This window comes from Somniosus microcephalus, chromosome 12, assembly GCF_052327205.1.
Source record: "Somniosus microcephalus isolate GS21.2 chromosome 12, FLI_Smic_1.0, whole genome shotgun sequence".
NCBI classification, from domain to species: Eukaryota; Metazoa; Chordata; class Chondrichthyes; order Squaliformes; family Somniosidae; genus Somniosus; species Somniosus microcephalus.
This window is the reverse complement of record NC_140998.1, coordinates 167,874,915-167,899,980: the sequence shown is the minus strand read 5'-3', so window position 1 is coordinate 167,899,980 and position 25,066 is coordinate 167,874,915. Positions and strand designations below refer to the sequence as shown.

The following is a 25,066-nucleotide window of genomic DNA, read 5'->3' as shown; positions in this document are numbered from 1 at the left end:
TGAACATAACATAACATAAGAAATAGGAGCAGGAGTAGACCATTCGGCCCTTGGAGCCTGCTCCGCCATTTAATAAGATCATGGCTGATCTTTTACCTCAACTCCACCTTCCCACACTATCCCCATATCCCTGGATTCCCTTAGTATCCAAAAATCTATTGATCTCAGTCTTGAATATACTCAAAGACTGAACATCCACATCCCTCTGGGGTAGAGAATTCCAAAGATTCACAACCCTCTGAGTGAAGAAACTTCTCATCGCAGTCCAAAATGATCAACCCCTTATTCTGAGTCTGATACCCCCCTAGTTCTAGACTCTCCAGCCAGGGGAAACAGCCTCTCAGCATCTACCCTGTCGAGCTAGATTATGTGCTCAAGTCCCTGGAGTGGGGCAAAGAGGAGGAGATCACAGCACAAGCAAAGGAGAGAAAGAGGAAGACAGAGTGGAAGATTAACAGAAAAACAGAGATAGAGACCAAAAGATTTATTAAATGGGAAAGCATAGAGACAGTTTAATGTGTTAAAAATTAATGAGAAGGGCATCAAACTAACAACCTTTCCATTACCTTTTGGTTGGAAAACTAACAAAATTTTTCAGCTTGAGGAATGTATGTACAGTGGAGTATTAAAGCATGTAAAATATTTTATCATCTTCTATACAGACAATGAGCAGTTAAATTGCCAGATATGCATACCTGTCTAGATTGTGCGCTTGCAGTGGAATGACTGGGATGACAGTGTTACACAGAGCTTTGCACAGTGGGCACAGGAACTCCCCATTCTCCAGATCAAACGACAGTTCAGCGTGAATCCTGTTGCGCGTTGAGTTCTGCACGGCTTCAAAATATCTGCAGACACGGAAAAAACAAAATTATGATGTTTAAAAACAGTTTCAATCAGAATTCCTAACTGAAGAGAAATAATGGGTTGAAATGCATCAAAGGATCCTAGATCAGGTCCCATTTCTCCTGCTCTTAATCAGCACAGTACCACTTTCAATTTCAGTAACTGCCTGAGTTAGTGCTTAGGAGCGGATGGCAAATGCCGCCTGGAATGAGGCTATTATGTTACAGATGATTAAAGGCACATCATCACAACCACATCTCATCCTTCAGAAAATGCTGCAGGCCTCCAGATTTCTGAAGTATTCCACCTTAACCCAGTCCCAGATCATAGAATCATACAGTACAGGGGACCATTCGGTTCATCGTGTCAACTCTTTGAGAGCTCTCTCCAATTAGTCCCACTCCCCATAGACCTGCAATTTTTATCCAGTCAAGTATTTATCCAATTCCCTTTCGAAAGTTACTATTGAATCTGCTTCCACCACCCTTTCAGGTAGTGCGTTCCAGATCATAACTCGCTGTGTAAAAGAAAATCTCCTTGTCTCCCCTCTGGTTCTTTTGCTAATGATCTTAATTCTGTGTCCTCTGGTTACTGACCCTCCTGCCACTGGAAACAGTTTCTCCGTCTACTCTATTTACTCCCATAATTCTGATGGGTGTGAAAGTAACACAGCAGTCATCTTTTTATTAAATCCTACTTCAGATTTAGCCTGAATCTTTGACCTGTAGATTTTGGGTTAGTTGCATTCTTCAGAGACTGGTGGAGATGGTGCAAATCATGGCTCTTTCAAGTCTACAGCAGCCAAAGACTAAACCGCAACAGAGCTTTCTTACTCCCTGCCAAGCTGGTGCCTAGATTCCATGAGAAAATTATTTACTTTGAAAATCAAACTTTTGCTATCTAGTTTACAGATTAGAAATGTTCTATGTAGCTCATTCAAATATGGAACAGGCGACAACCTCAGAACACCCTAGCACGTGGTACAAGGGTTAGAGATTAAGATTGAGAAATAGTAAAGGAATCCATCTTGTACAAAAAGAGTTTATATTAAGTTCCATTTTATATTAAGCCTTATAGTTAGAGTAAAAGAGCTGACAATGGTCAACAGTACAATGTCTGTACAAAAGGTAACTGCAGACTGCTTCTGGGCCAGGCTACACATTTAAAACTTAAGTTATCTGTAACTAACCATATATTACATTCTGCACCTTGCTAACCCTAAACCCCAGTCTGTTAGTCTTGGGACCATGGATGTCAGATAGAGTTAAATGTTTAGACCAGGAATGTCTTGATAAAGATGGAGAGAATTGGTGCAAAGTACATCCCAAGATCATGTGAAATAATATAGGTAGAAAGATATAAAAATGGCAAAATTGTAATGTGAGATTAGAAGCAGCAACGGGGGGGGGGGGGGGTGGGAAGGGCGACCGAGGGGGGGAGGACCGAGAGAGGGGGTGGGGGCGCGACTGAGAGGGGGGAGAGAGGGAGACAGAGAGGGTGGGGAAGAGAGTGAGACAGAGAGGATGGGGGAGAGAGGGAGACAGAGAGGGTGGGGGAGAGGGCGACAGAGAGAGGGGGGGGGGGAAAGAGGGCGACAAAGAGGGGGGGGGGGGAAAGAGGGCAACTGGGGGAGGGGGGGGGGGGGTGGTGAGGGGGAGGGCGACCGAGAGAGGGGGTGACGGAAATGGTTTCAATAGTCGGGTACCACTGTGGTTATTCTTCATCAGCAAATCAGAATACGTGTTCAGCACCAGTTAAGAACAATTTTTCAACGAGCACTGTACTGTACACTCACGTATTAACTTACTTCTGCCAGCAGGTGGCATGCATCACATGACCACAGCTTCCTACATGAGTGCCGCAACCTAGGTCAGGGTGCATGATTATAGGGTCATAGTTATCTAAAGGAAATAAGAGAAATGATCAAAATGTTAAAACAACTTTTGGATAAAATCACTCATCAGTCAAAGTGTATTATGGAAATATCCCCCCCAAAACCCATCCTAGGGACATAACGGGAGCAGGCCATTCACCCCCTTCGAGCCTGTTCCACCATTCAATTAAATTAGGTCATGGCTGATGCAAACCTCAACTCCATTTTCCAGCCTTTGCTCCATATCCCTCAATACCCTTACCCAATAAAGATTTATCTTGAGAATTTCAATTTGCCCCAGCATTCACAGCCTTTTCAGGTAGATTTCTACTACCCTGTGTGAAAAAGTGGATCCATAATCGCTCGATACCCTTACCCAATAAATATCTCTTGATCTCAGTCTTGAAAGCACCATTGTCCGACCCAAATAGGCAAGCAGTGTTGCTGGGTTTGAGCAAATACATACATACACAGAAGAAGAATCGAATAATAATAGAAGCAACGCTCAAAAAAAACTTGTCACTTCACTCAGAAACCAACAGAAGGGTATAACTTTTGTTAAAACCAGATAAACTGACAGATGAAATTAAATGTTTGTCTGTGTTTTTCTTAACTTTACAAACCTGCTCAAAAAAGTATCTCCCTTTGAGATGTGTGATATGTACGGTGCTTACATATTGTTACAAATGTTGGATGTGTGGTTGATAGTGAGGGAGAAAGCTGTAGACTGCAGGAAGATATCAATGGACTGGTCAGGTGGGCAGAAAAGTGGCAAATGGAATTCAACCCAGAGAAATGTAAGGTAATGCATTTGGGGAGGGCCAACATTACAGGAAAGATGTGGTTGCACTAGCGAGGGTACAGAGGAGATTTACGAGGATGTTGCCAGGACTGGAGAATTTTGGCTAGGAGGAAAGGTTGGGTAGGCTGGGGTTTGTTATTCTTTGGAGCAGAGCAGGCGGAGGGGAGACTTGATTGAGGAGTATAAAATTATGAGGGGCCTAGATAGAGTGGACAAGGAGGATCGATTTCCCTTAGCAGAGGGGTCAACAACCAGGGGGAATAGATTTAAAGTAATTGGTAGAAGGATTAGAGTTGAGGAGAAATTCTATGATTCTTAACTGAACACCAGATAGCTCCTTGATGGGAGTAAGCACATTGTACCAATTACAATCTTGTGTTTCTTTTGTTACTCTTCGATGGAATATTCTAGAGTCTGGAAACAAAAGCAGCTAGCTATGACCACACAGATTTGAGTGTGCATTCGGATGTAACAATGTGCCTCAGGAAGAATGCTACATCAGCAGGTCCCAAATGACATGGTTGTTTTTACACCTGGAGAATTCACACTGACACTTGCAAACTCAATGCAATGTCACATTGTTTAAGAGCTCACTGTGTTGTGAAAGTGTGAATACAAACAAAGGGCAACACTTAGCGTGTAAAGTTAAGGCACATGGGATTGGGGGCAAGGTATTGACTTGGAGAGAGAACTGGTTGGCAGACAGAAAGCAAAGAGTTGGAATAAACGGCTCTTTTTCTGAGTGGCAGGCAGTGACTAGTGGAGTACTGCAGGGATCGGTCCTTGGACCCCAGCTATTCACAATATATATTAATGATCTAGACGAGGGAACTAGATGTAATATCTCCAAGTTTGCAGACGACACAAAGCTGGGTGGGCGTGTGTGCTGTGAGGAGGATGTCGAGAAACTCCAGTATGATTTGGACAGGTTGGGTGATTGGGCAGAAGCATGGCAGATGCAATATAATGTGGATAAATGCGAGGTTATCCACTTTGGTGCCAAAAACAGGAAAGCAGATTATTATCTGAATGGCAATAGGTTGGGAGAAGGGGAAGTGCAACGAGACCTGGGTGTCCTTGTGCACCAGTCGCTGAAGGTAAGCATGCAGGTGCAGCAGGCCGTTAAGAAGGCAAATGGTATGTTGGCCTTCGTAGCGAGAGGGTTTGAGTACAGGAACAAGGATGTCTTGCTGCAGTTGTACAGGGCCTTGGTGAGACCACATCTTGAGTACTTTGTGCAGTTTTGGTCACCTTATCTGAGGAAGGATGTTCTTGCCATGGAGGGAGTGCAGCAAAGATTCACCAGGCTGATACCTGGGATGGCAGGAATGACGTATGAGGAGAGATTGGGTCGATTGGGCTTATACTCGCTAGAGTTTAGAAGAATGAGAGGGGATCTCATTGAAACTTATAAAATTCTAACAGGACTAGACAGACTAGATGCAGGAAGGATGTTCCCGATGGCCAGGGAGTCTAGGACCAGGGGTCACAGTCTAAGGATAAGGGGTAAGCCATTTAGGACAGAGATGAGGAGGAATTTCTTCACCCAGAGAGTGGTGAACCTGTGGAATTCTCTACCACAGAAGGCAGTAGAGGCCAATTCATTAAATATATTCAAGAAGGAGTTAGATATATTTCTTAAGGCTAAAGGGATCAAGGGATATGGAGAGAAGGCAGGGACAGGGTACTGAATTTGGATGATCAGCCATGATCTCATTGAATGGCGGAGCAGGCTCGAGGGGCCGAATGGCCTACTCCTGCTCCTATCTTCTATGTTTCTATGTACTTGGCCTGTGTAACAGGTATTTAACTAGGACTTCTTCATGTTCGACAGGGATAACTACCCTACACACAATTATTATCCATGAAACTTCGAAGTTTATGGTGCTAATTCTATTGTGTTTTCTGTCTCTGTCAGGGAATGTCCATCGACGCCAATGGCCAACTGGTAATAACAGGATCATCAAATGCAACATCACCACAATGTAACCCTCACTAAATAGTACATATATATTTTGTACCCACACATAACTATGTACATTCCTTTTCAATGTTTTGTGCTCAAGGTGAAAGATGTTAATGGTATGCGGCGTTACACTTTCCCACTTTGCACACAGCATTAACATCAAGTGCTCAAGGTGGCTGCGTGAATGGAAGCGAGAAGCCTGGAGCACTTCCCAACAACTGCTTTCTCCCAGCATGACGGGGACACATGGGGCCTTCCCACAGTCCTTCCCCGACCATATAGCCGAAATCAGAAAGTCACGGTTAGTGAAACAGGTGTTGTTTAACCTGTATTCCATCACTTAGAGCATAGATTGTTGGTATCAACAGTGTAGGATTACTTATTATGATGGAGTTTTGGTCTCATCAGAGGAAGGACATACTTGCCTTAGATGTGGTGCAATGAAGGTTCACTAGATTGATCCCTGGGATGAGAGGGTTGTCCTATGAGGAGAGATTGTGTAGAATGGGTCTATACTCTCTGGAATTTAGAAGAATGAGAGGTGATCTCATTGAAACATATAAGGTTCTGAGGCAGATTGACAGGGTAGATGCCGAGAGGTTGTTTCCTCTGGCAGGAGAGTCTAGAATCACGGGGCAGTCTCAGGATAAGGGGTTGGCCATTTAAGACTAAGAGGAGGAATTTCTATACTCAGAGGGTTGTGAATCTTTGGAATTCTTTACCCCAAAGGGCTGTGGATGCTGAGTTGTTGGTAGCATAGTGGTAATGCCACTGGGCTATTAATCCAGAGGCCTGGACCAATGATCCAGAGACGTGAGTTCAAATCCCACCACGGCAGCTGGGGAATTTAAATTCAGTTAATTAAATAAACCTGGCATAATTATTAGCATCAGTAATGGCAACCATGAAACTATCGGATATGTTGTAAAAACCCATCTGGTTCACTAATTCCCTTTAGGGAAGGAAATCTGCCGTTCTTACCTGGTCTGGCCTATATGTGACTCCAGACCCACAGCAATGTGGTTGACTCTTAACTGCCCTCTGAAATGGCCTAGCAAGCCACTCAGTTGTAACAAACCGCTACGAAAAACAATAAAAATGAAACTGGACAGACCACACGGCATCGACCTCGGCACCGGCTAGACACGCCACACCCAGCCCAGTTGACCCTGCAAAGTCCTCCTCACCAACATCTGTGGACTTGAGCCAAAATTGGGAGAGCTGTCCCACAGACTAGTCAAGCAACAGCCTGACATACTCACTCTCCGAATCATAACTTTCAGCCAATGTCCCAAACTCCTCCAACACCATCCTTGGTTACGTCCTGTCCCACTGACAAGACAGACCCACCAGGGGTAGCGGCACAGTGGGGAAGGAGTGGCCCTGGGAGTCCTCAACATTGACTCCGGACCCCATGAAGTCTCATGGCTTCAGGTCAAGCATGGGCAAGGAAACCTCCTGCTAATTACCACCTACCGCCCTCCCTCAGCTGATGAATCAGTACTCCTCCATGTTGAACACCACTTGGAAGAAGCACTGAGAGTAGCAAGGGCATAGAATGTACTCTGGGTGGGGGACTTCAATGTCCATCACCAAGAGTGGCTCGGTAGCACCACTACTGACCGAGCTGGCTGAGTGATGAAGGACATAACTGCCAGTCTGGGCCTGCGACAGGTGGTGAGAGAACCAACACAAGGGAATAACCTACTTGACCTCGTCCTCACCAACCTACCTGTCGCAGGTGCATCTGTCCATGACAGTATTTGTGCAGTGGTCACTGCTACCGTCATTGTGGAGACAAAGTCCCATCTTCACACTGAGGACACCCTCCATCGTGTAGTGTGGCACTACCACCGTGCTAAATGGGATAGATTCAGAACAGATCTAGCAGCTCAAAACTGGGCATCCATGAGGCATGGTGGGCCATCAGCAGCAGCAGAATTGTATTCCATCACAATCTGTAGCCTCATGGCCTGGTATATCCCTCACTCTACCATTACCATCAAGCCAGGGGAACAATCCAGTAGAAGAGAATGCCAGGAGCAGCACCAGGCGTATCTAAAAATTAGATGCCAACCTGGGGAAGCTGCAACACAGGATTACATGCATGCTAAAAAGCGGAAGCAGCATGCTATAGACAGGGCTAAGCGATCCCACAATCAACAGATCAGATCAAACCTCTGCAGTGATGCCACATCCAGTCATGAATGGTGGTGGACCATTAATCAACTAACGGGAGGAGGAGGCTCCATGAATACCCCCATCCTCAATGATGGTGGAGCCCAGCACGCAAGTACAAAAGACAAGGCGGAAGCATTTGCAACCATTTTCAGCCAGAAGTGCCGAGTGGATGATTCATATCGGCCTACTCCTGAGGTCCCCGTCATCACAGAAGACAGTCTTCAGCCAATTCGATTCACTCCACGTGATATCAACGGCTGAGCGCACTGGATACAGCAAAGGCTATGGGCCCAGACAACATCCCGGCTATCGTGCTGAAGACTCGTGCTCCAGAACTAGCCGTGCCTCTAGCCAAGCTGTTCCAGTACAGCTACAACACTGGCATCTATCAGACAATGTGGAAAACTGCCCAGGTATGTCCTGTCCACAAAAAGCAGGACAAATCCAACCCAACCAAATACCGCTCCATCAGTCTACTCTCAATCATCAGTAAAGTGATGGAAGGTGTCATCGAAAGTGCCATCAAGCGGCACTTACTCACCAATAACCTGCTCACTGATGCCCAGTTTGGGTTCCACCAAGACCACTCGGCTCCAGACTTCATTACAGCCTTGGTCCAAACATGGACAAAGGAGCTGAATTTCAGGAGGTGAGGGGAGAGTGACTGTCCTTGGAATAAAGGCAGCATTTGACCGAGTGTGGCATCAAGGAGCCCTCAATGGGAATCAGGGGAGAAAACGCTCCACTGGCTGGCGTCATACCTAGCACAAAGGAAGATGGTTTAAGGTCAACCATCACAGCCTCAGGACATCACTGCAGGAGTTCCTCAGGGCAGTGTCCTTGGCCCAACCATCTTCAGCTGCTTCATCAATGACCTTCCCTCCAACATAAGGTCAGAAATGGGGATGTTCGCCGATGACTACAGTGTTCAGCGCCATTCACAACTCCTCAGATAATGAAGCAGTCCATGCAACAAAACCTGGACGACCTTCATGCTTGGGCTGATAAGTGGCAGATAACATTCGCGCCACAGAAGTGCCAGGCAATGACCATCTCCAACAAGCGAGAGTCTAACCACCTCCCCTTGACATTCAACAGTATTACCATCGCCGAATCCCCCACCATCATTGACCAGAAACTTAACTGGACCAGCCACATAAATACTGTGACAAGAGCAGGTCAGAGGCTAGGTATTCTGTGGCGAGTGTCTCACCTCCCTCCTGACCCCGCAAAGCCTTTCCACCATCTACAAGGCACAAGTAAGGAGTGTGATGAAATACTCTCCACTTGCCTGAATGAGTGCAGCTCCAACAACACTCAAGAGGATCGACACCATCTAGGACAAAGCAGCCCACTTGATTGGCACCCCATCTACCACCTTAAACATTCACTCCCACCACCACTAGCGCACTGTGGCGGCAGTGTGTACCATCTACAAGATGCACTGCAGCAACTCACCAAGGCTTCTTCGACCCGCAACCTCTTCCACCTAGAAGGACAAGGGCAGCAGGCGCATGGGAACACCACCACCTCCAAGTTCCCCTCCAAGTCACACACCATCCTGACTTAGAAGTATATCGCCGATCCTTCATCATTGCTGGGTCAAAATCCTGGAACTCCCTCCCTAACAGCACTGTGGGAGCACCATCACCACAGGGACTGCAGCGGTTCAAGAAGGCGGCTCACCACCACCTTTCTCAAGGGCAATTAGGGATGGGCAATGCTGACCTTGCCAGCGACGCCTACATCCCATAAAACGAATAAAAAAAATTCAAGGCTGAGAGATAGATTTTTGGGCTCCAGGGGAATTAAGGGATATGGGGAACTGGTGGGAAAGTGAATTGAGGTCGAAGATCAGCCATGATCTTATTGAATGGCGGAGCAGGCTCCAAGGGCCGTATGGCCTACTCCTGATCCTAATTCTTATGTTCTTAGGAGGGTGGGAAAGGAGTGACCTCAGAACAGGACTAGCTAGAAGGAACAATGTCCTTTTCTTGCTCCTGCTTTCTGTTTCAACCCATTTAAGAGTTAAAACAATACTCGTCACATGGCGCTGCTTGCTTCAGTACTGAATGTTGAGAAAAACCTCTCTTTGGTTCTTCCCATTTACTACCTGATGTCGACAGACGATTCTACCCAGAGGATGCAGGGAGACATAATTGCTGTATCAGAAACAGCCTTTGAGTTTCAGGTTAAAAGCTGGTTAACTACAACGTACAAAGGCAAATCTACTTGTAGACAGGACCTAGTTTTACCTCCTAGATTGGTTATGATTCGAGATCTATTTTTGGTCAGGGCTGTGGACCTCTGAACACAAGCTGCTAGTACCATGGCCATTTCATCCGTTTTCACTTCCTGCTCTTCCTGACACAAGATGCAGGTCAATATTATTTTCTCAGCTGCAGTTGCACCTTGCATTGGTCCCAAAGCTACACCAGAATCCTTGGCCGTCGGAATACTGTAAAGAAAAAACAAACCCCACACACTGATGTTAAAAGGCAGATTTATCACTTAGACACAAGTAATCCTCGTGTTCCATGTGCTTTTCAATTCACCAGATCAAGTATCGTGGCTTCAGCTCCAAGTCAGTGATTCAATAGGAAAACTCGTGTTCTCTGCCTCTTGGAAGAGAAGTTTTTTTTAAACCAGAAAAACAACTTCATAGAGAGAGTTATCCCTACAATTACTGACATCTCTAACTTCACTCATTTGTTGTGTTTGATATTAAACATTAATGTGGAAGGACACCATGCAAGAATTATACATAAGTTTACAAAACGTTGCAATAATAAAATTGCTGACATATTGTTATGCACTCGAACAAACTGTTGCAGAAAAATAGAGCAGTGTGTTTGGGGCAGTCAGCTAAGCTGGATAATATGCATTGCATAGCATGCTCTCATGACATTTGAAGGAGTGGACTTGATGGGCTGAATGTACTGCTCCATCATTTATTTTTAAATGTTCTTGCACTACAAGAACAATTATGGGGCGCAACAATATAAAGTTCTACAAACTCCTACAAGAGGTCCAGGCAGCAGAATGGATTGAAAATGGTTACAAAACAGAAAACAGAGGGTGGGAGTTAAGGGAAGTTTCTTGGACTGGCAGAAAGTGGGAAGTGGTGTCCCACAGGGATCGGTGCTGGAACAACTGTTGCTTACCATATTCAGAAATGATTTGGACTCGAGAATTGGAGGTATGGTGTTGAAATTTGCAGATGATACCAAATTTTGGGGGGGGGGGGGGGGGGGGGGAGAGAAAGGGAGGGGGACGTGGAATAGCTAATCATGTGGAAGACTGCACCAAAATACAGGAAGACATAAACATTGCAGTTAAATGGCAAATGAAATTCAACATAGCGATGTGTGAGGTGGTTTATTTTAGGAGGAGGAATAAGGAGGCCACTTATTCTTTACAAGGTAAATAGAATCGAGGAGCAAAGAGATCTAGGGATACAGATACATACATCGTTAAAAGTAGCAACACAAATAAGTTGATGAGGTCATAAAGAGTGCAAACAAGGTACTGGGGTTCATCTTGAGAGGAATACAGTACAAAGGCAGGGAGATAATGTTAAATTTATATGGAACCTTGGTTAGACCACAGCTGGAGTAGTGTGTGCAGTTTTGGTCTCCACACTACAAAAATGATATTGAATTACTGGAGAAAATGCAGAAAAGATTTACAAGGATGTTACCAGAATTGAGAGGATGCAACTGTCAGGAAAGATTGAGCAGACTGGGGCTCTTTCCTCTGGAAAAAAGATTAAGAGGAGACCTGATAAGAGGTATTTAAAATTATGAAGGGGTTTGATCGGGTGGATGTGGAGAAATTGGGCGGAACTTTGAACTTCGGCAGGGCATAAAACGAGCGGCATCAGATGGGCCGCCCATTGTACTCCCCGCCCGATTTTCCTTTCCATTCCTTTCAGGCAATAGCATGCACCGTCTCCAAGCAGGCTGGAGGACTGGGATGCTTCCTCATCGCGTCTACCTGCTACATACCTATCCTCCTCAGTTATGATCGTCCCTTGTCTTAGCGCTTCTGTCGCCTTCTCATATAGGTGCTTGTTTGATTCAATGAAATTTTTCTGCATTGCAGACATCTGTGCCATAATCTTCTGCCGATATAGTTTGGCCGCCTCTGCTTTCCGTTTACGCTCAGCCTTATCTTTGTCCAGTACGGTCTGCAAAACAAGAACGAACGAACTTTATATAGTGCCTTTCATAATCTCAGGACATCCCAAAGTGCTTTACAGCCAACTGTTGTAATGAAGGAAACACGGCAGCCAATTTGCACACAGCAAGATTTCACAAACAGCAATGTGATAATGACCAGATAATCTCTGATGTTGGTTGAGGGATAAATATTGGCCAGGACACCAGGAAGAAGTCCCCTGCTCTTCTTCGAATACTGCCATGGGATCTTTTACATTCACCTGAGAGGGAAGAACAGGTCTCATCCGAAAGATGGCACCGCCTACAGTATAGCACTTCCTCAATACTGCTCTGGAGTGGGACTTGAACCAACAATCTTCTGATTCAGAAGTGAAATTTCGACCAATGAGCCACGGCTGACACCTTAGTTACTCCTAAATCCTATTAGGTTGCCTTAATTCCATCAATCACTAGTTGTGAGCTCAGGCAGATACCCAGCTCCCAGGTCTCTTCCAATGACTTCATTCAGTTGCCATGTGGTGTGTGAAAGGCGGTCTGGGTGACCCTTTCATCTGGGAAGCTACCTGGCTTCAGCTTGGCAAGCTCCCTGTCACAGCCGAGATAGGGATCTCGCAGGTTGCTGCATTCCTGGAACAGCACCTGAGTTTTTTTAAAAACATACAACAAAATAAAAAAAGGCATTACCTCATTTGTCCTTTGGATGTTGGTTTCTGTTGCTGAACAAGAACTCGATTTCTCCCTCAGCTTTTTCACAGCATCAAACATCTGGAAATAGATAGATACATTACGTTTGTGCCCGCAAAGGTTCTTCGGCCATTTCGATAGCATTCGGTCCAGCTTCTCCACTCTCTCTTCTCCCCCTCCTCCATTCCCTGCCTACCTTCAACATACCACAGTTGCCAGCTTTTAGATACCAGGGCGACCAATGTTTATCTATAGTCTGACATTTTCTCATCTAGGTTACATTACTCCCAAATGGTCTGGAGCGATTTTTTTTATTTATTTATTTATTTATTTTTTAAAGAACTGTATACATTTCAGGAAACCATAATCCATATAACTTACTTATTCCAGAGTAAACCCGAGCAACAGTTTCATAATATCACACAAATAGTGTATATAAAATTAAAATTAGGGATTTAAAGTTTACTTGAAGGTACTTTCATTTAATTTGGTGGGATTTCCATTACATAACATACATCAGCAGTATTAATGCTTGTGACCATTCTATAGCTCAAAGCCAGAAGAAAGTGAGAGTAGGATACTCCATATCATCATACTTCAGCAAGATCAGAAATCCAAAATAACTCCAATCCAAATTCACAGGTAACATCTCCCATCATATCCCTTCTGGATCACATGGCGATATCAAATCATTACAGATCAGCATCTTTCCAAACATAATTCCACTGACTTTATAATCAAGGATAATAAACCATCAGTAACACAGATATTAGATGATGTGGGTTTGTAACAAAAACTACGTAGCAAGAAATCAAAGAATTAAGGACAGCAAACCAACTTAAGGACACGCAGTCTTCGCTCTTCAGATCAACTAACCTATGCTCCATTTCCCAGTGGAACACAGGCGCCCACACAATGCTCTCCTGAACCACCCCACATTTTAGCCTCCAATCAGCACTACTGCCACTCATTAGGAGGCAAGACTAACTCGCATTAATTTGCATCACGACTCGACACAATAACCATCGTAGTATATACTGTAACATTTCTGAGGAAGCATCTTTAGTTTGGGACAATATATAATGCAAAGAAATTTTATTTTAAAAGCTCATCTTTTTTGCCCCCCTTCTCTCTTCCAAGCTATATTTTGTTTTGGTTAGAAGGATTCAACAGTCAAACCTTCAACAACTCTGGTCAAGAACAGGAGGAGGCCATTCAACCCCTCAAGCCTGTTCCACCATTTAATTAGATCATGGCTGATCTGTACCTCGACCCCATTTACCCACCTTTGCTCCATATCCCTAATTACCCTTACCCAACAAAAATCTATTGATTGCAGACTTGACACTCAGCATCCACAGCCTTTTGGGGGCAAGTGTTCTAGATTTCCACCATCCTTTGTATGAAAAAGTGCTTCCTGATTTCACTTCTGAATGGCCTAGCTCTAATTTTAAGATGATGCCCCCTGGTTCTTGATTCCCCCACCAGAGGCAATACCTTCTCTGTATCAACCCTAACAAACCCTTTTATCAAGAAGCAGGGTTAAATCATGAAAAGGGACACCTGTTCAGATAGTCCATCCCTCCCACAAACAGTTAGGCTGAGACTACCAAACTTACTTCCATGGAAAAGCCTGGAGTGCAAGGGGTGTTCAAGAACTTATGGGCTAGATTTTTCATCCATTGACTACGGGAAGGCACTAAAATCGAGCCCACAGTGTACCATCCAGGAGTCTAGCACTAATATTTTAACTACTGGATCATTGTACACAACCTTCTTCAATAAAAGGAACATAGAAACAGGAGCAGGCCACTCAGCCCCTCGAGCCTGTTCCACCATTCAATTAGATCATGGCTGATCTGTACCTCAACTCCATCTCCCCGCCTTGATTCCATAACCCTCAATACCCTTGCCTAACAAAAATCAATCAATCTCAGTTTCAAATTTTAAAAAAAGGTAAACATTGACAGAAATCCAGCACATTATTTGTTGTTTCCATTTTCAATCCATACCTGTAGGGTCCAGATAATCATGTCTTTCTGGGCATCTAATTGATGTACACGTTTCAGTTTTTCAAGAAGTGACAGGATGCTCTCGGCATTCACTGCAGAACTTCCTACCCCTTCAAAATAGCACAAAAAATGATTTTAAGAAAAATAGGTGCATAACTGGAAAAATACAAGTAAACTGGCCTTGGTCTTCTTGTACCATCACGGACAATGATATTTTCATTTGGAATGACGCCCAAAAGCAGATCAATAGTTTTTTATCCACCCTTTTTGTTTGGCCATTTTTTCTTCTCTCCCACATGGCAGCTGTCCTTCATTCTGCCAGCACAATTCACACCTCATCTAGAGCCATCCTTTGTTCCTTAACCTGTCCCATTACCACCTCCCTTCGCCTTGAATATGTCTCAATCTCTCTTAATCTCTCCTGCTTTCTATTCTATCACTGACCTTCCCTTTTGTTCTTTCATCCCCTCAACTTGCTTTCCATTTCCTGCTTTTTTCCAGTTCTGACGAAAGGTCTTCGACCTGAAACCTTAACTCTGTTTCTCTCCACGGATGCTGCCTGGCCTGCTGAGTATTTCCAGCATATTCTGTTGTTGTGTCTAGTGTAACTCAGGAATGATGTCTCTGGGATAGAATTCGGACCAATGGTGAGAGACTGCATTGAGGAGGTAGCGTGACTCCATTTATGGTCTGCAGCACAATTGAAACTGGTTTGAAAACCTTTTAAAACTCCATTTTCCTGTCAGGTCCTCACCAACACTGAGCCGATATTTGGATGATGAGCTTTGCTTTGTCTGGCCTGAGTAGTGCGGGAGCAGGCAGTATATTACTGGCTCTGCGTCGCTCCAAGGTGGTACCAGATCAAAGTGGGAGTTGCTGTATAACCACCAGAAATTTATCTATGGAATATGATTTTGAATTAACACGTTTTCAACTGCAACGGAACATTTTGAACTATTATTGCAGCAGTTAACAACTGCCTGATAGGGTGGTGGAAGCAGATTCAATGGTAGCTTTCAAAAGGGAATTGGATAAATACTTGAAGGAGAACAATTGCAGGGATATGGGGAAAAAGTGGGCGAGTGGGACTAACTGGGTGGTTCTTCGAAAGAGCCCCAGTACAGTACTTACTTGTTGCTTTAAGATAAACGTCAAATGCCACATCTTCCTCTGCAACTGCTCCCTCTAGCTGTCTCTGTTCTTCTTGTAAAGCCATGCAGATAAGATGAAGGGTCTATTGTATAAGAAAAGAAAGACTTGCATTTCTATAGCGCCTTTCACGGCCACCGGACACCTCAAAGCGCTTTACAGCCAATGAAGTACTTTGTGTGTAGTCACTGTTGTAATGTGGGAAATGCAGCAGCCAATTTCCACACAGCAAGGTCCCACAAACAGCAATGTGACAATGACCATGTTATGTTGATTGAGGGATAAATATTGGCCAGGACACCGGGGATAACTCCCCTGCTCTTCTTCGAAATAGTGCCATGGGGTCTTTTACGTCCACCTGAGAGCAGACGAGGCTTCGATTTAACGTCTCATCCGAAAGAGGGCACCCTTCGATCAGTGCAGTGCTGAGGGAGTGCTGCACTGAGTGTCAGCCTAGATTTATGTGCTACAAGTACCTGGAGTGGGACTTGAACCCACAAACTTCTGACTCAGGCGAGTGTGCTACCCACTGAGCCACAACTGACACTTGAGGCTTATGAAGAGAAGCACAACTGTGTGCTGTTAGTAACATAGAATATGCAATTATGACATTGACAAAGAAACCATTAAAACTGAAAAGATCAGCTTAAATGTACCTTTTTGGTATATTATTGATTTTTTTCCCCAAGATTTTTGAAAACAAGTTCTGTTATTATTGGAGGGTGGTGGAACTGGATTTATTTAGATGCCACGATGGAATGATCCTACACCTTCAAGCGGGCGATTGCCCTTTCCCACAGGAAGGAGGGCATTTCTGCACACTTCTGGGAAGTCAGGTCAAGAGCAGCATTTGCACAAGTCTGACAGCACCTCATCTGGTCACTTTCCCACCAAGGAATGGTGTGGGACATTAAATGGGGCAAAAAAAAAATCAAGGGCAATTAGCAACATAGGGACTGCTAGACGAAAAAAGACCACGGTCCATCTAGATCGCCTTCTACCATCCTGGTAGTCGCATGACACAATGATAATGGATTGTTGGCCATTTATAGCAATAAATCTCTATTAATTAGGCTACAATAGCAATTTGTACAAAGCTAGAAGTTAATATTTGAAGGGTTAAATTGAAAAGGAGGAGCATGGATAAAAAAAACCTCACAAATGAAATACATAAGACCCCAGTTGTGTTTCATTTGTTTCTCAAAATGTTCCAAGTTAGAAGCCGCATTTTGCCTTTAAAAAAAAATACGACAAATTGCAGTAAATCCAATTTAATTCTTCACGACCAACTGAAGGTGATCAATATTGTGCAAGTTCTTACCTTCTGTACCATTGCTTCACTCCACAACTGCCCTGTGGAATCCACAGCCCGCTGAATAACTGCTCTGAGGATTAGCATTAAAACGTCGCAATTCAAAATGTTCACGATCTTTGCAAATGTGGAAAAGAACGGAGGAGGGGCAGGAGGTGGAAGAGCTGCAAGACACATTGCAGTCAGTTAACAGCTTGATCTACTCAAACATCACACAGGCTGATAAAACTACCAGGACACAACTTCACACAGTCATGCTTCAAATGAAATAGGTACATATAAAAGATGCAGCATAAAACTTCAGATCTCAGAGAACCTCATTAAATAATCCCATACCCCATAGGTCTCCACACTACAAAAAGAATATTGAAGCTCTGGAGAAAGTGCATAAAAGATTTACAAGGATGTAACCAAAACTCAGAGGATGCAACTATTTGGAAAGGTCGAGTAGGCTGGGGCTTTTAATCTCTGGAAAGGAGAAGATTAAGAGGAGACCTGCTAGAGTCTTTAAATTATGAAGGGGTTGTCCACGTACACCCTGTTTCCACTTGTGGGTGAGTCCAGAACAAGGGGACATAAATATAAGATAAGTCACTAACAGATCAAATATAGAATTTAGGAGGAAATCGGTTACACGAGAGTGATGAGAATGTGGAACTCACTACCACGTGCAGTGGTCGAAACAGAAAGCATTGACATATTTAAGAGGAGGTTTGATGAATACATAGTGTGTGTGTGTGTGTGTGTGTGTGTGTGTGTGTGTGTGTGTGTGTGTGTGTAAAAGCAAATCACAGATCTTCTATGTGCATTTTTTTGTTGGGATCCTGGCACTCATGAATGGCATAAGACTGCATGCCCCAAATGGATTTAAAATGGACTCATTCCTATGAAAAAAATTGTACTCCTCACTGCTCCAAATTATCTCCCACATCAGGGACTTGGGCACATAAATCTAGGCCGACGCTCCAGTGCAGTGCTGAGGGAGTGCTGCACTGTCGGATGAGATGTTAAGCCGAGGCCCCGTCTGCTCTCTCAGGTGGATGTAAAAGATCCCGTGGCACGATTTCGAAGAAGAGCAGGGGAGTTATCCCCGGTGTCCTGGCCAATATTTATCCCTCAATCAACATAACAAAAACAGATTATCTGGTCATTATCACATTGCTGTTTGTGGGAACTTGCTGTGCGCAAATTGGCTGCCACGTTCCCCACATTACAACAGTGACTACACTCCAAAAGTACTTCACTGGCTGTAAAGCGCTTCGAGACGTCCGGTGGTCGTGAACAGCGCTATATAAATGCAAGTCTTTCTTTTTTTTACAATAGCACTTCTGGTAAGAACAGGCTGCTTTGTAGCTTGCAGTTCTTTTTGTGCCGCAGCTCAAGGCAATTATTCCCCCCCCCCCCCACTCCACGTTTAGCAAACCACCTTACATAACCCAGGGCGTGTATTTGCCACAGCAGGAAGGTTTATATCTTGCATTTGAACTTCTATGTTTAAATAATTCACTGCGCAATTGAAAGTTTCATTAAAGGCAAATAGCAGATGGTGGGAATGAATTACAAAATTCGATTCATGCATTACTAAATTATTTAATTACTGTTCCATGCAATATTACATTCACCTGAACTGCAAAGTGCAGGCAGCTGCACACTGAGGAACAGGAGAAGGTCATTTAGGTCCTCAAGCCTGTTCCGCCATTCAATCAGAGCATGGCTGATCTGGGACCCAACTCTATATACCCGCCATTGCCCCATATCCCTTAATACCTATGGTTAACAAAAATCCATCAATCTCATATATAAAGGCCAGCATTCCATTAGCCTTTTTGATTATTTTCTGTACCTGTCCATGACGTTTTAACGATCTATACACATGAACCCCCAAGTCTCTTTGGACATCCACTGTGTCTAGGTTTTCACCATCTAGAAAGTACTCTGCTCTAACCTTTTTAGGTCCAAAGTGGATGACCTCACACTTGCCTATATTGAAATCCATGTGCCACAGTTTTGCCTATATTGAAATCCATGTGCCACAGTTTTGCCCAATCACTTAATCTATTAATAACTCTTCGTAATTTTATGTTGGTCTACCCGATCATACAGCTACCCTGCAACTTTTGCCCATCACTCCCTCCTGATGCATAAGTGGTGGCCAAACCATCGAGTTTGAAAGAAGTATTTCCAACAACCTTCTTGATAATGAAGATTATGATGTGGAATGCAAATCCACAAGGAAAAGTTACAAACTACACCTCTCACTTCTGAATACACCCGTAAAATACAAAATTCCAAAATTAAAATCTGAATTACCTTCATCGCTGTTGGCTTGTTTCTTCCTTTTCTTCTGCTCGTCCTCAGCCTTTAATAAAAGGGGAAGAAAAAGAAACTTAGCACTTAAACGGTAAAATTACATTTTTATAGCCCCCTGCCCCAATTTAAAAATAACAGGTCAAGTAGGCCTAATTTCTTCGATTTGCTACACTCTGATTGGTGGGTATGATACACTAAAACACTAATTCACTTTGGATTTTTAAGCCTCATTACTCAATCTATATGACATTGCTCAGTTAGTTAGAGGAAAGTTTTGTCTTTTAGTTGCGTCTGTTTAACAGGCTGAGCGAGAGGTTACAGCGCCACCTCTGGACATGGCAAGAACACGCATTAAAAGAAAAAGAAAGACTTGCATTTCTATAACGCCTTTCACGACCACCGGACATCTCAAAGCACTTTACAACCAATGAAGTATTTTCGAAGTGGAGTCACTGTTGTAACTACATAAAATTACATAGAATATACAGCACAGAAAAGGCCATTTGGCCTAACCAATCTTTGCCATCATTTATGTTCCACTCGAGCCTCCTCCTGTCTTTCCTCATCTAACTCTATCAGCATAACCCTTTCCCCTCATATGCTTATCTAGCCTCCCCTTAAATGCAGCTATACTATTTGCCTCAACTACTCCCTGTGGTAGCACGCTCCACACACTCTGGGTAAATAAGTTTCTTCTGAATTCCCCATTTGATTTTTTGGTGACTATCTTATATTGATGGCCTCTAGTTTTGCTCTTCCCCACAAGCAGAAACACTCTCTCAGTGTTTACTCTATCAAAATCTTTCATAATTTTAAAGACCTCTATTAGGCCACCCCTCAGCCTTCTCTTTTCAAGGGAAAAGAGCCCCAGCATGTTCATCCTTGCCTGATAGTTATAACCTTGCAGTTCTTGTATCATCCTTGTAAATCTTTTGTGCACCCTCTCCAGTGCCTCTATATCCTTCTGTACAATATGGCAACCAGAACTGTACGCAGTACTCCAAGTGTGGGCTAACCAAGGTTCAATACGGTGGCATAGTGGTTAGCACTGTTGCCTCACAGCGCCAGGGACCCGGGTTCGAATCCGGCCTCGGGTGACTGTCTGTGTGGAGTTTGCACATTCTCCCCGTGTTTGCGTGGGTTTCCTCCGGGTGCTCCGGTTTCCTCTCACAGTCCAAAGATGTGCGGGTGAGGTTGATTGGCTATGATAAATTGACCCTTAGTGTTAGGGGGATTAAATACGTGGGGGTACGGGGATAGGGTGGGATATGTGTTGGTGTAGGGGTTACGGGGATCAGGTGGGATATGTGTCGGTGCAGGCTCGATGGGCCGAAATGGCCTCTATCTGCACTGTGGGGTTTCTGTGATTCTGTGATACAAGTTTCGCATAACTTCTATACTTTTCAATTCTGATAACTTCTCTACTTTCAATTCGATTCTATTCTTGTAAGTATTTGTTAAAAAGACACAAGAGCACAACATCAAGAGGGAGAAAGAACCTGAGGTGGAACTAACTAATGGTTTTAATAGACTGGGCATTAAGACTTCACCCATTAATTTCAATGTACTAAATATCACAATCATAACAAAAAAAAAATACATTTAATAAAGATAAAAATGCCTTTTAAAATTTACACTATTTTATTCAGAGAATGATGCAGCACATAAGGAGGCCATTTGGCCCATCGTGCCGGCTCTTTGAAAGTGATACCCAATCAGTCCCAGTCGCCTGCTCTATCCCCAGAGCCCTGTAAATGTTTCCTTTTCAACTATATATCCAATTCCTTTCTGCTTCCAGCACCCTTTCAAGGCAGTGCATTCCAGATTGTAACACCTCATTGCGTAAAATAAATTCCCCTCATCTCCCCCCCTGGCTTTCTTTGCCAATGATCTTAATTTTATTGTGCTTGTTTGAGATATACTTTGGTCGCTTATTAAATGTATTTTATCCTTTGGTCAAGGGTTGACTTTCCACTATGTGAAAGCTCAATACTTGCTCGATACCTCACAAAATGGGCCTAGCTGGCTCACTGAATCTTACTTCGAGATCAACAGCCAGTTAGCTAGCAGCCCCTCACTCCACCAAAACCCTGTACAGCGACATGTGGTTTACTCGACTTAATTGAACAAAAATAGTACTCATTTGTAATAGTAATTAGAATATTAGTAACAATTAGCAAAGTTCAAGCAAAAACCTAACAAGAGAGGTAGCATTTACCTTTGTCTGCTGTGACTTGTAGTAATGGTAGAAGAACAGATTGAAGTGCTTCAGACATTCTGGTTTCAGCTCATATACACCATGCCCAGACAACCCTGGCTTTCTAGAGGGAACGTAGCAGTCATCAGCCTATTCCTGTTCAGTGTACAGTACAGTCCCTAAGTACTATAAATAGTGACATGCACGTTCCAGATGCAAATCTGAATTGGCTTTCCAACCAAATAAACTTGTGCATTTAGTTGCTCATATGCTAAATTTGGAATTTAAAAGAAAAAAAACACCTTTTGATACTCGGTTGACCTGGTCTGTTATATGAAAGAGTTCAATCGGTGACTCCAAACACTAATCTCCTGTCATTTTTAGGGGGAGGAGTAGAGCATTCTACATCAACCAGGTAATTTAATAAGCCAGCACATGAGTGACCTGAAACAGAACAGACTGCACTGCCCAGAACTGAAATGAAAGAAATGTCCCAGAATGAGGGTTGAGAATGTTCACATGCTAGCACATGTTGCTCGCCAAAAAAACTCTTTTACTGGGGAGATTTCTTTCAATAGCCAGTCTCCTGATGGGTGCAATCTTCAATTCCTTCCCAACTTGTTTAGTGATCAGGCGCATAAGACATTGAGGAGTGATGTCTCCCCGTCTGACTTTGAAGAATTAACAGCTCTCCCTCCACCCCCAAAAGCCAGTCCATTGTGCTACCCAAACACATTGGTCATCTCGCAGAATCACTATTATGTAGTTAAAAATTTTCCCAACGGTTTTCACATTAAAATTCATACCTCAAAGTTTAACCTGACAACATATTCTTCAACCCTAGCCATCCACAAAGGACATGACCATCATTCAGCAGCACAAGTATTTGTTCCTCTCGGTCTATCCGTGTAACTTGCAAACCTGTTCTTATATAAATATTAATTAATATGCCTCTTTTTATAACCAAGATAAATATAGTAATAACTGCTTTTACTGGAAGCTTCCATCCCTCTCTTTGAATTTGGATTTAGCTACAGGAAACTCTTTTTTATCCGGCACCAACGGGACCGGCGTGGTGCCAGTTTATCAAAAAGTCCTGATTACAGAGAGGTATAGTAAAAGGTACGAGAGCTCTGTACACAGCAACAAATCCAGGCTTCCCTGTTGCTTAGCAACAGGTGCAGGGACCTGTCCACAGATCCAGGAACAGCCACTAATATGAAGTAAAACTTACCTGAACCTACTCCTGAATTTTGCCGGTTAACAGAGATTTCCAGTTATTTAGGTGCCGGTAAATCGAGAGTTTCCTGTACATCAGATTTATAGAATTCTTTAACCTGCACAGGTCAAAAGGGAGCGTAGGGCCAGCAGGTGCAGTGACCGGAACCCACAGCAGTGCAAGCACCTTTGCTCTGGTTTGGGACTGCACAAGTCCCACCACATGGGAGGCCAAAACACTCGCACTGTAGAGATGGAGTCAAAGCAAGAGTTAACTCCTTGGCAAAGGTACGTGGGAGTCAATAGGAGTTGCTTTCAATTGAGATAAACTCATATGGCTCAGGCAAAAGGAGTCATTTTCACCTTTGCTTCAGAGTTAATTGGCACCAATAAAAATATTCAATGTTGGTACAGTCAGTGAGTTTAATCTCTGTTGAGGACGTGAATGGGCTCATACCAGCAGATGCTGCATCAATTTTAATACCTTACCTATTAGAATGAAGGCAGGATCCTAAGATTCGATGGTTGCACACCCTTATGGTGGCGAGGGCCAAGAGAGACCCCAACACCTTCTTCCAAGGCTTCTGAATCATGAAATTTTGCCTCACTGGTACTGGATCGTTCCTTAGTGTGGTCCCTACACTGCTCTCTTCTTCACCTGCCTGAAGCTGCGTTGACTAATTGGAATTACATGTCTCTTTGCATCAATTACTGAGAGACCATAAAGATTTGAAGAATTTCTTTTTTGCACAATGTTCACCGAGAGCCATACACTTGAACTTAGGAAAAACTGTGAAATTCTGGAAACCACGGGGAAGAAAACCACACAAGTACTACTAGTGTCCAGGCGTGTGAATCCCGATACAGGTAGACTATCCTTTATCCGAAAACCTCGGGACCAGCCGTGTTTCGGTTTTCGGAGAATTTCGGAAGGTGGGTCGGCGGGGGGTCGGGGCCGGCGGGGGTGTCGGCGCCGGCAGGGGTCGGGGCCGGCAGGGGTCGGGGCCGGCAGGGTCCGCGCGCATGACTTACGCTGACGCTCAGCGTAAGTCGGCGGGGGTTGGGGTCGGCGGGGGGGTCGTGTGCACGACTGACGCTGAACGAAAAAACCTTTGGTTTTGAGAGGGTTTCGGTTTTCGGAAGTTCGGATAAAGGGTAGTCTACCTGTAGATGGCATCAACCAATTCTGAGGAAGTGGATTCCAATGAGTTATTGATGGAAGTGCCACAGTCCTCCCTCGATTGTCTCGCTTTCAAAGCAAAAATAAAATGTCTTCTCATCAGAAGCAATGTAGTTCACTGCAAAGTTGGAAACTTCTTAAGAATAAGACCCAACTCCAGAGGTTGCAAAAAAAAAACACACCTTGGAAAAGAAAAGTGGACTATAAGTAGTGCCCTATTTGATGTGAAACAGCTGATCAAGATTCTTCACAAACTTGTGTGCTCACAGCAACAGAACTGCTCCTCGTAAATAACCAGGTAATGTTAGGAGAATGGTGTATAATATGAAGCCTAATAGGTTATAGGGGTGGTGGTTGGAGCGGGGTGGGGTGCCGGGAAGAGGAAGAGATGTAACTACAGGACTGTCACAACTCTGTATAGCCTCAAGCTCTTAAAAAGGAGAATGACCTGGCGACTTTTTCTCCATTGGATAAAGGCCAATTCAGAGTATGTCAAAGTTGAGTGTTTGGGGAAAAAGAGAGCATAATTTACTGGAGTGGTAAAAGTTCTTAGACATGTGGAAGCATCAAATTAAACCATTTGCGAAAGAAACACAATCTCCAATTTAAATGAAACAGTAAGGAGGGATGAATGAAAAGGGTACTTCTGATGTAAAAACCTAGTGATGTACTATTGAATTAACACACCAGCACTCAAAGAACACAAAACATTTGCAGCAAAAGTAGACCTTATGATATGTTTGAAAAAATAAATTACACTTCAATAATTCATATGAAAAACTAGACTTACTTGAAAGTGGCCACCTGATGTATAACGTTTTCCAAACCAGTTTCATTGTTCTCCTGTTAAAATAATTTAACATAATAAATACAGCATTTTTGGATTTCTTTTTCAAAAACTGGCTGATTACTACTGCATGCTTTTATCACATTAATCATTAACATTGCTCATGGTAATTAAAACATTTTTTATGATGCATGATGTTCTACCAAACCAGTCCTACCACACTTTTGAACAGCACATTTAGTATTTCACATTGAAGGTAGGGTTGATTAAAGCAGTTATCATTAGACTAGCCATAGCTGATATTTAGTAAAAATGAAAACGCCGTATTTTAAAGGGTAAAGTTAAAACTGGGAAAATGGTAGGACAAA

The 25,066-nt window shown here is 43.6% G+C and overlaps 1 protein-coding gene across 1 annotated transcript in view; it reads right to left on the bottom strand.

Annotated features, from left to right (window-relative positions):
- ubr1 (ubiquitin protein ligase E3 component n-recognin 1) overlaps window positions 1-25,066 on the bottom strand; it is a 113,020-nt gene that overhangs the window by 11,965 nt on the left and 75,989 nt on the right. Inside the window, exons 22-32 of the mRNA XM_086002354.1 lie at window positions 24,702-24,754; window positions 21,535-21,637; window positions 19,317-19,365; window positions 17,016-17,170; window positions 15,677-15,779; window positions 14,546-14,655; window positions 12,534-12,614; window positions 11,676-11,857; window positions 9,924-10,126; window positions 2,654-2,747; window positions 696-848 (exon numbers count right to left, since the gene is read on the bottom strand). Of these exons, the coding sequence (XP_085858480.1) occupies window positions 696-848; window positions 2,654-2,747; window positions 9,924-10,126; window positions 11,676-11,857; window positions 12,534-12,614; window positions 14,546-14,655; window positions 15,677-15,779; window positions 17,016-17,170; window positions 19,317-19,365; window positions 21,535-21,637; window positions 24,702-24,754 (1,286 nt within the window). The remainder of the gene's footprint in view (window positions 1-695; window positions 849-2,653; window positions 2,748-9,923; window positions 10,127-11,675; window positions 11,858-12,533; window positions 12,615-14,545; window positions 14,656-15,676; window positions 15,780-17,015; window positions 17,171-19,316; window positions 19,366-21,534; window positions 21,638-24,701; window positions 24,755-25,066) is intronic.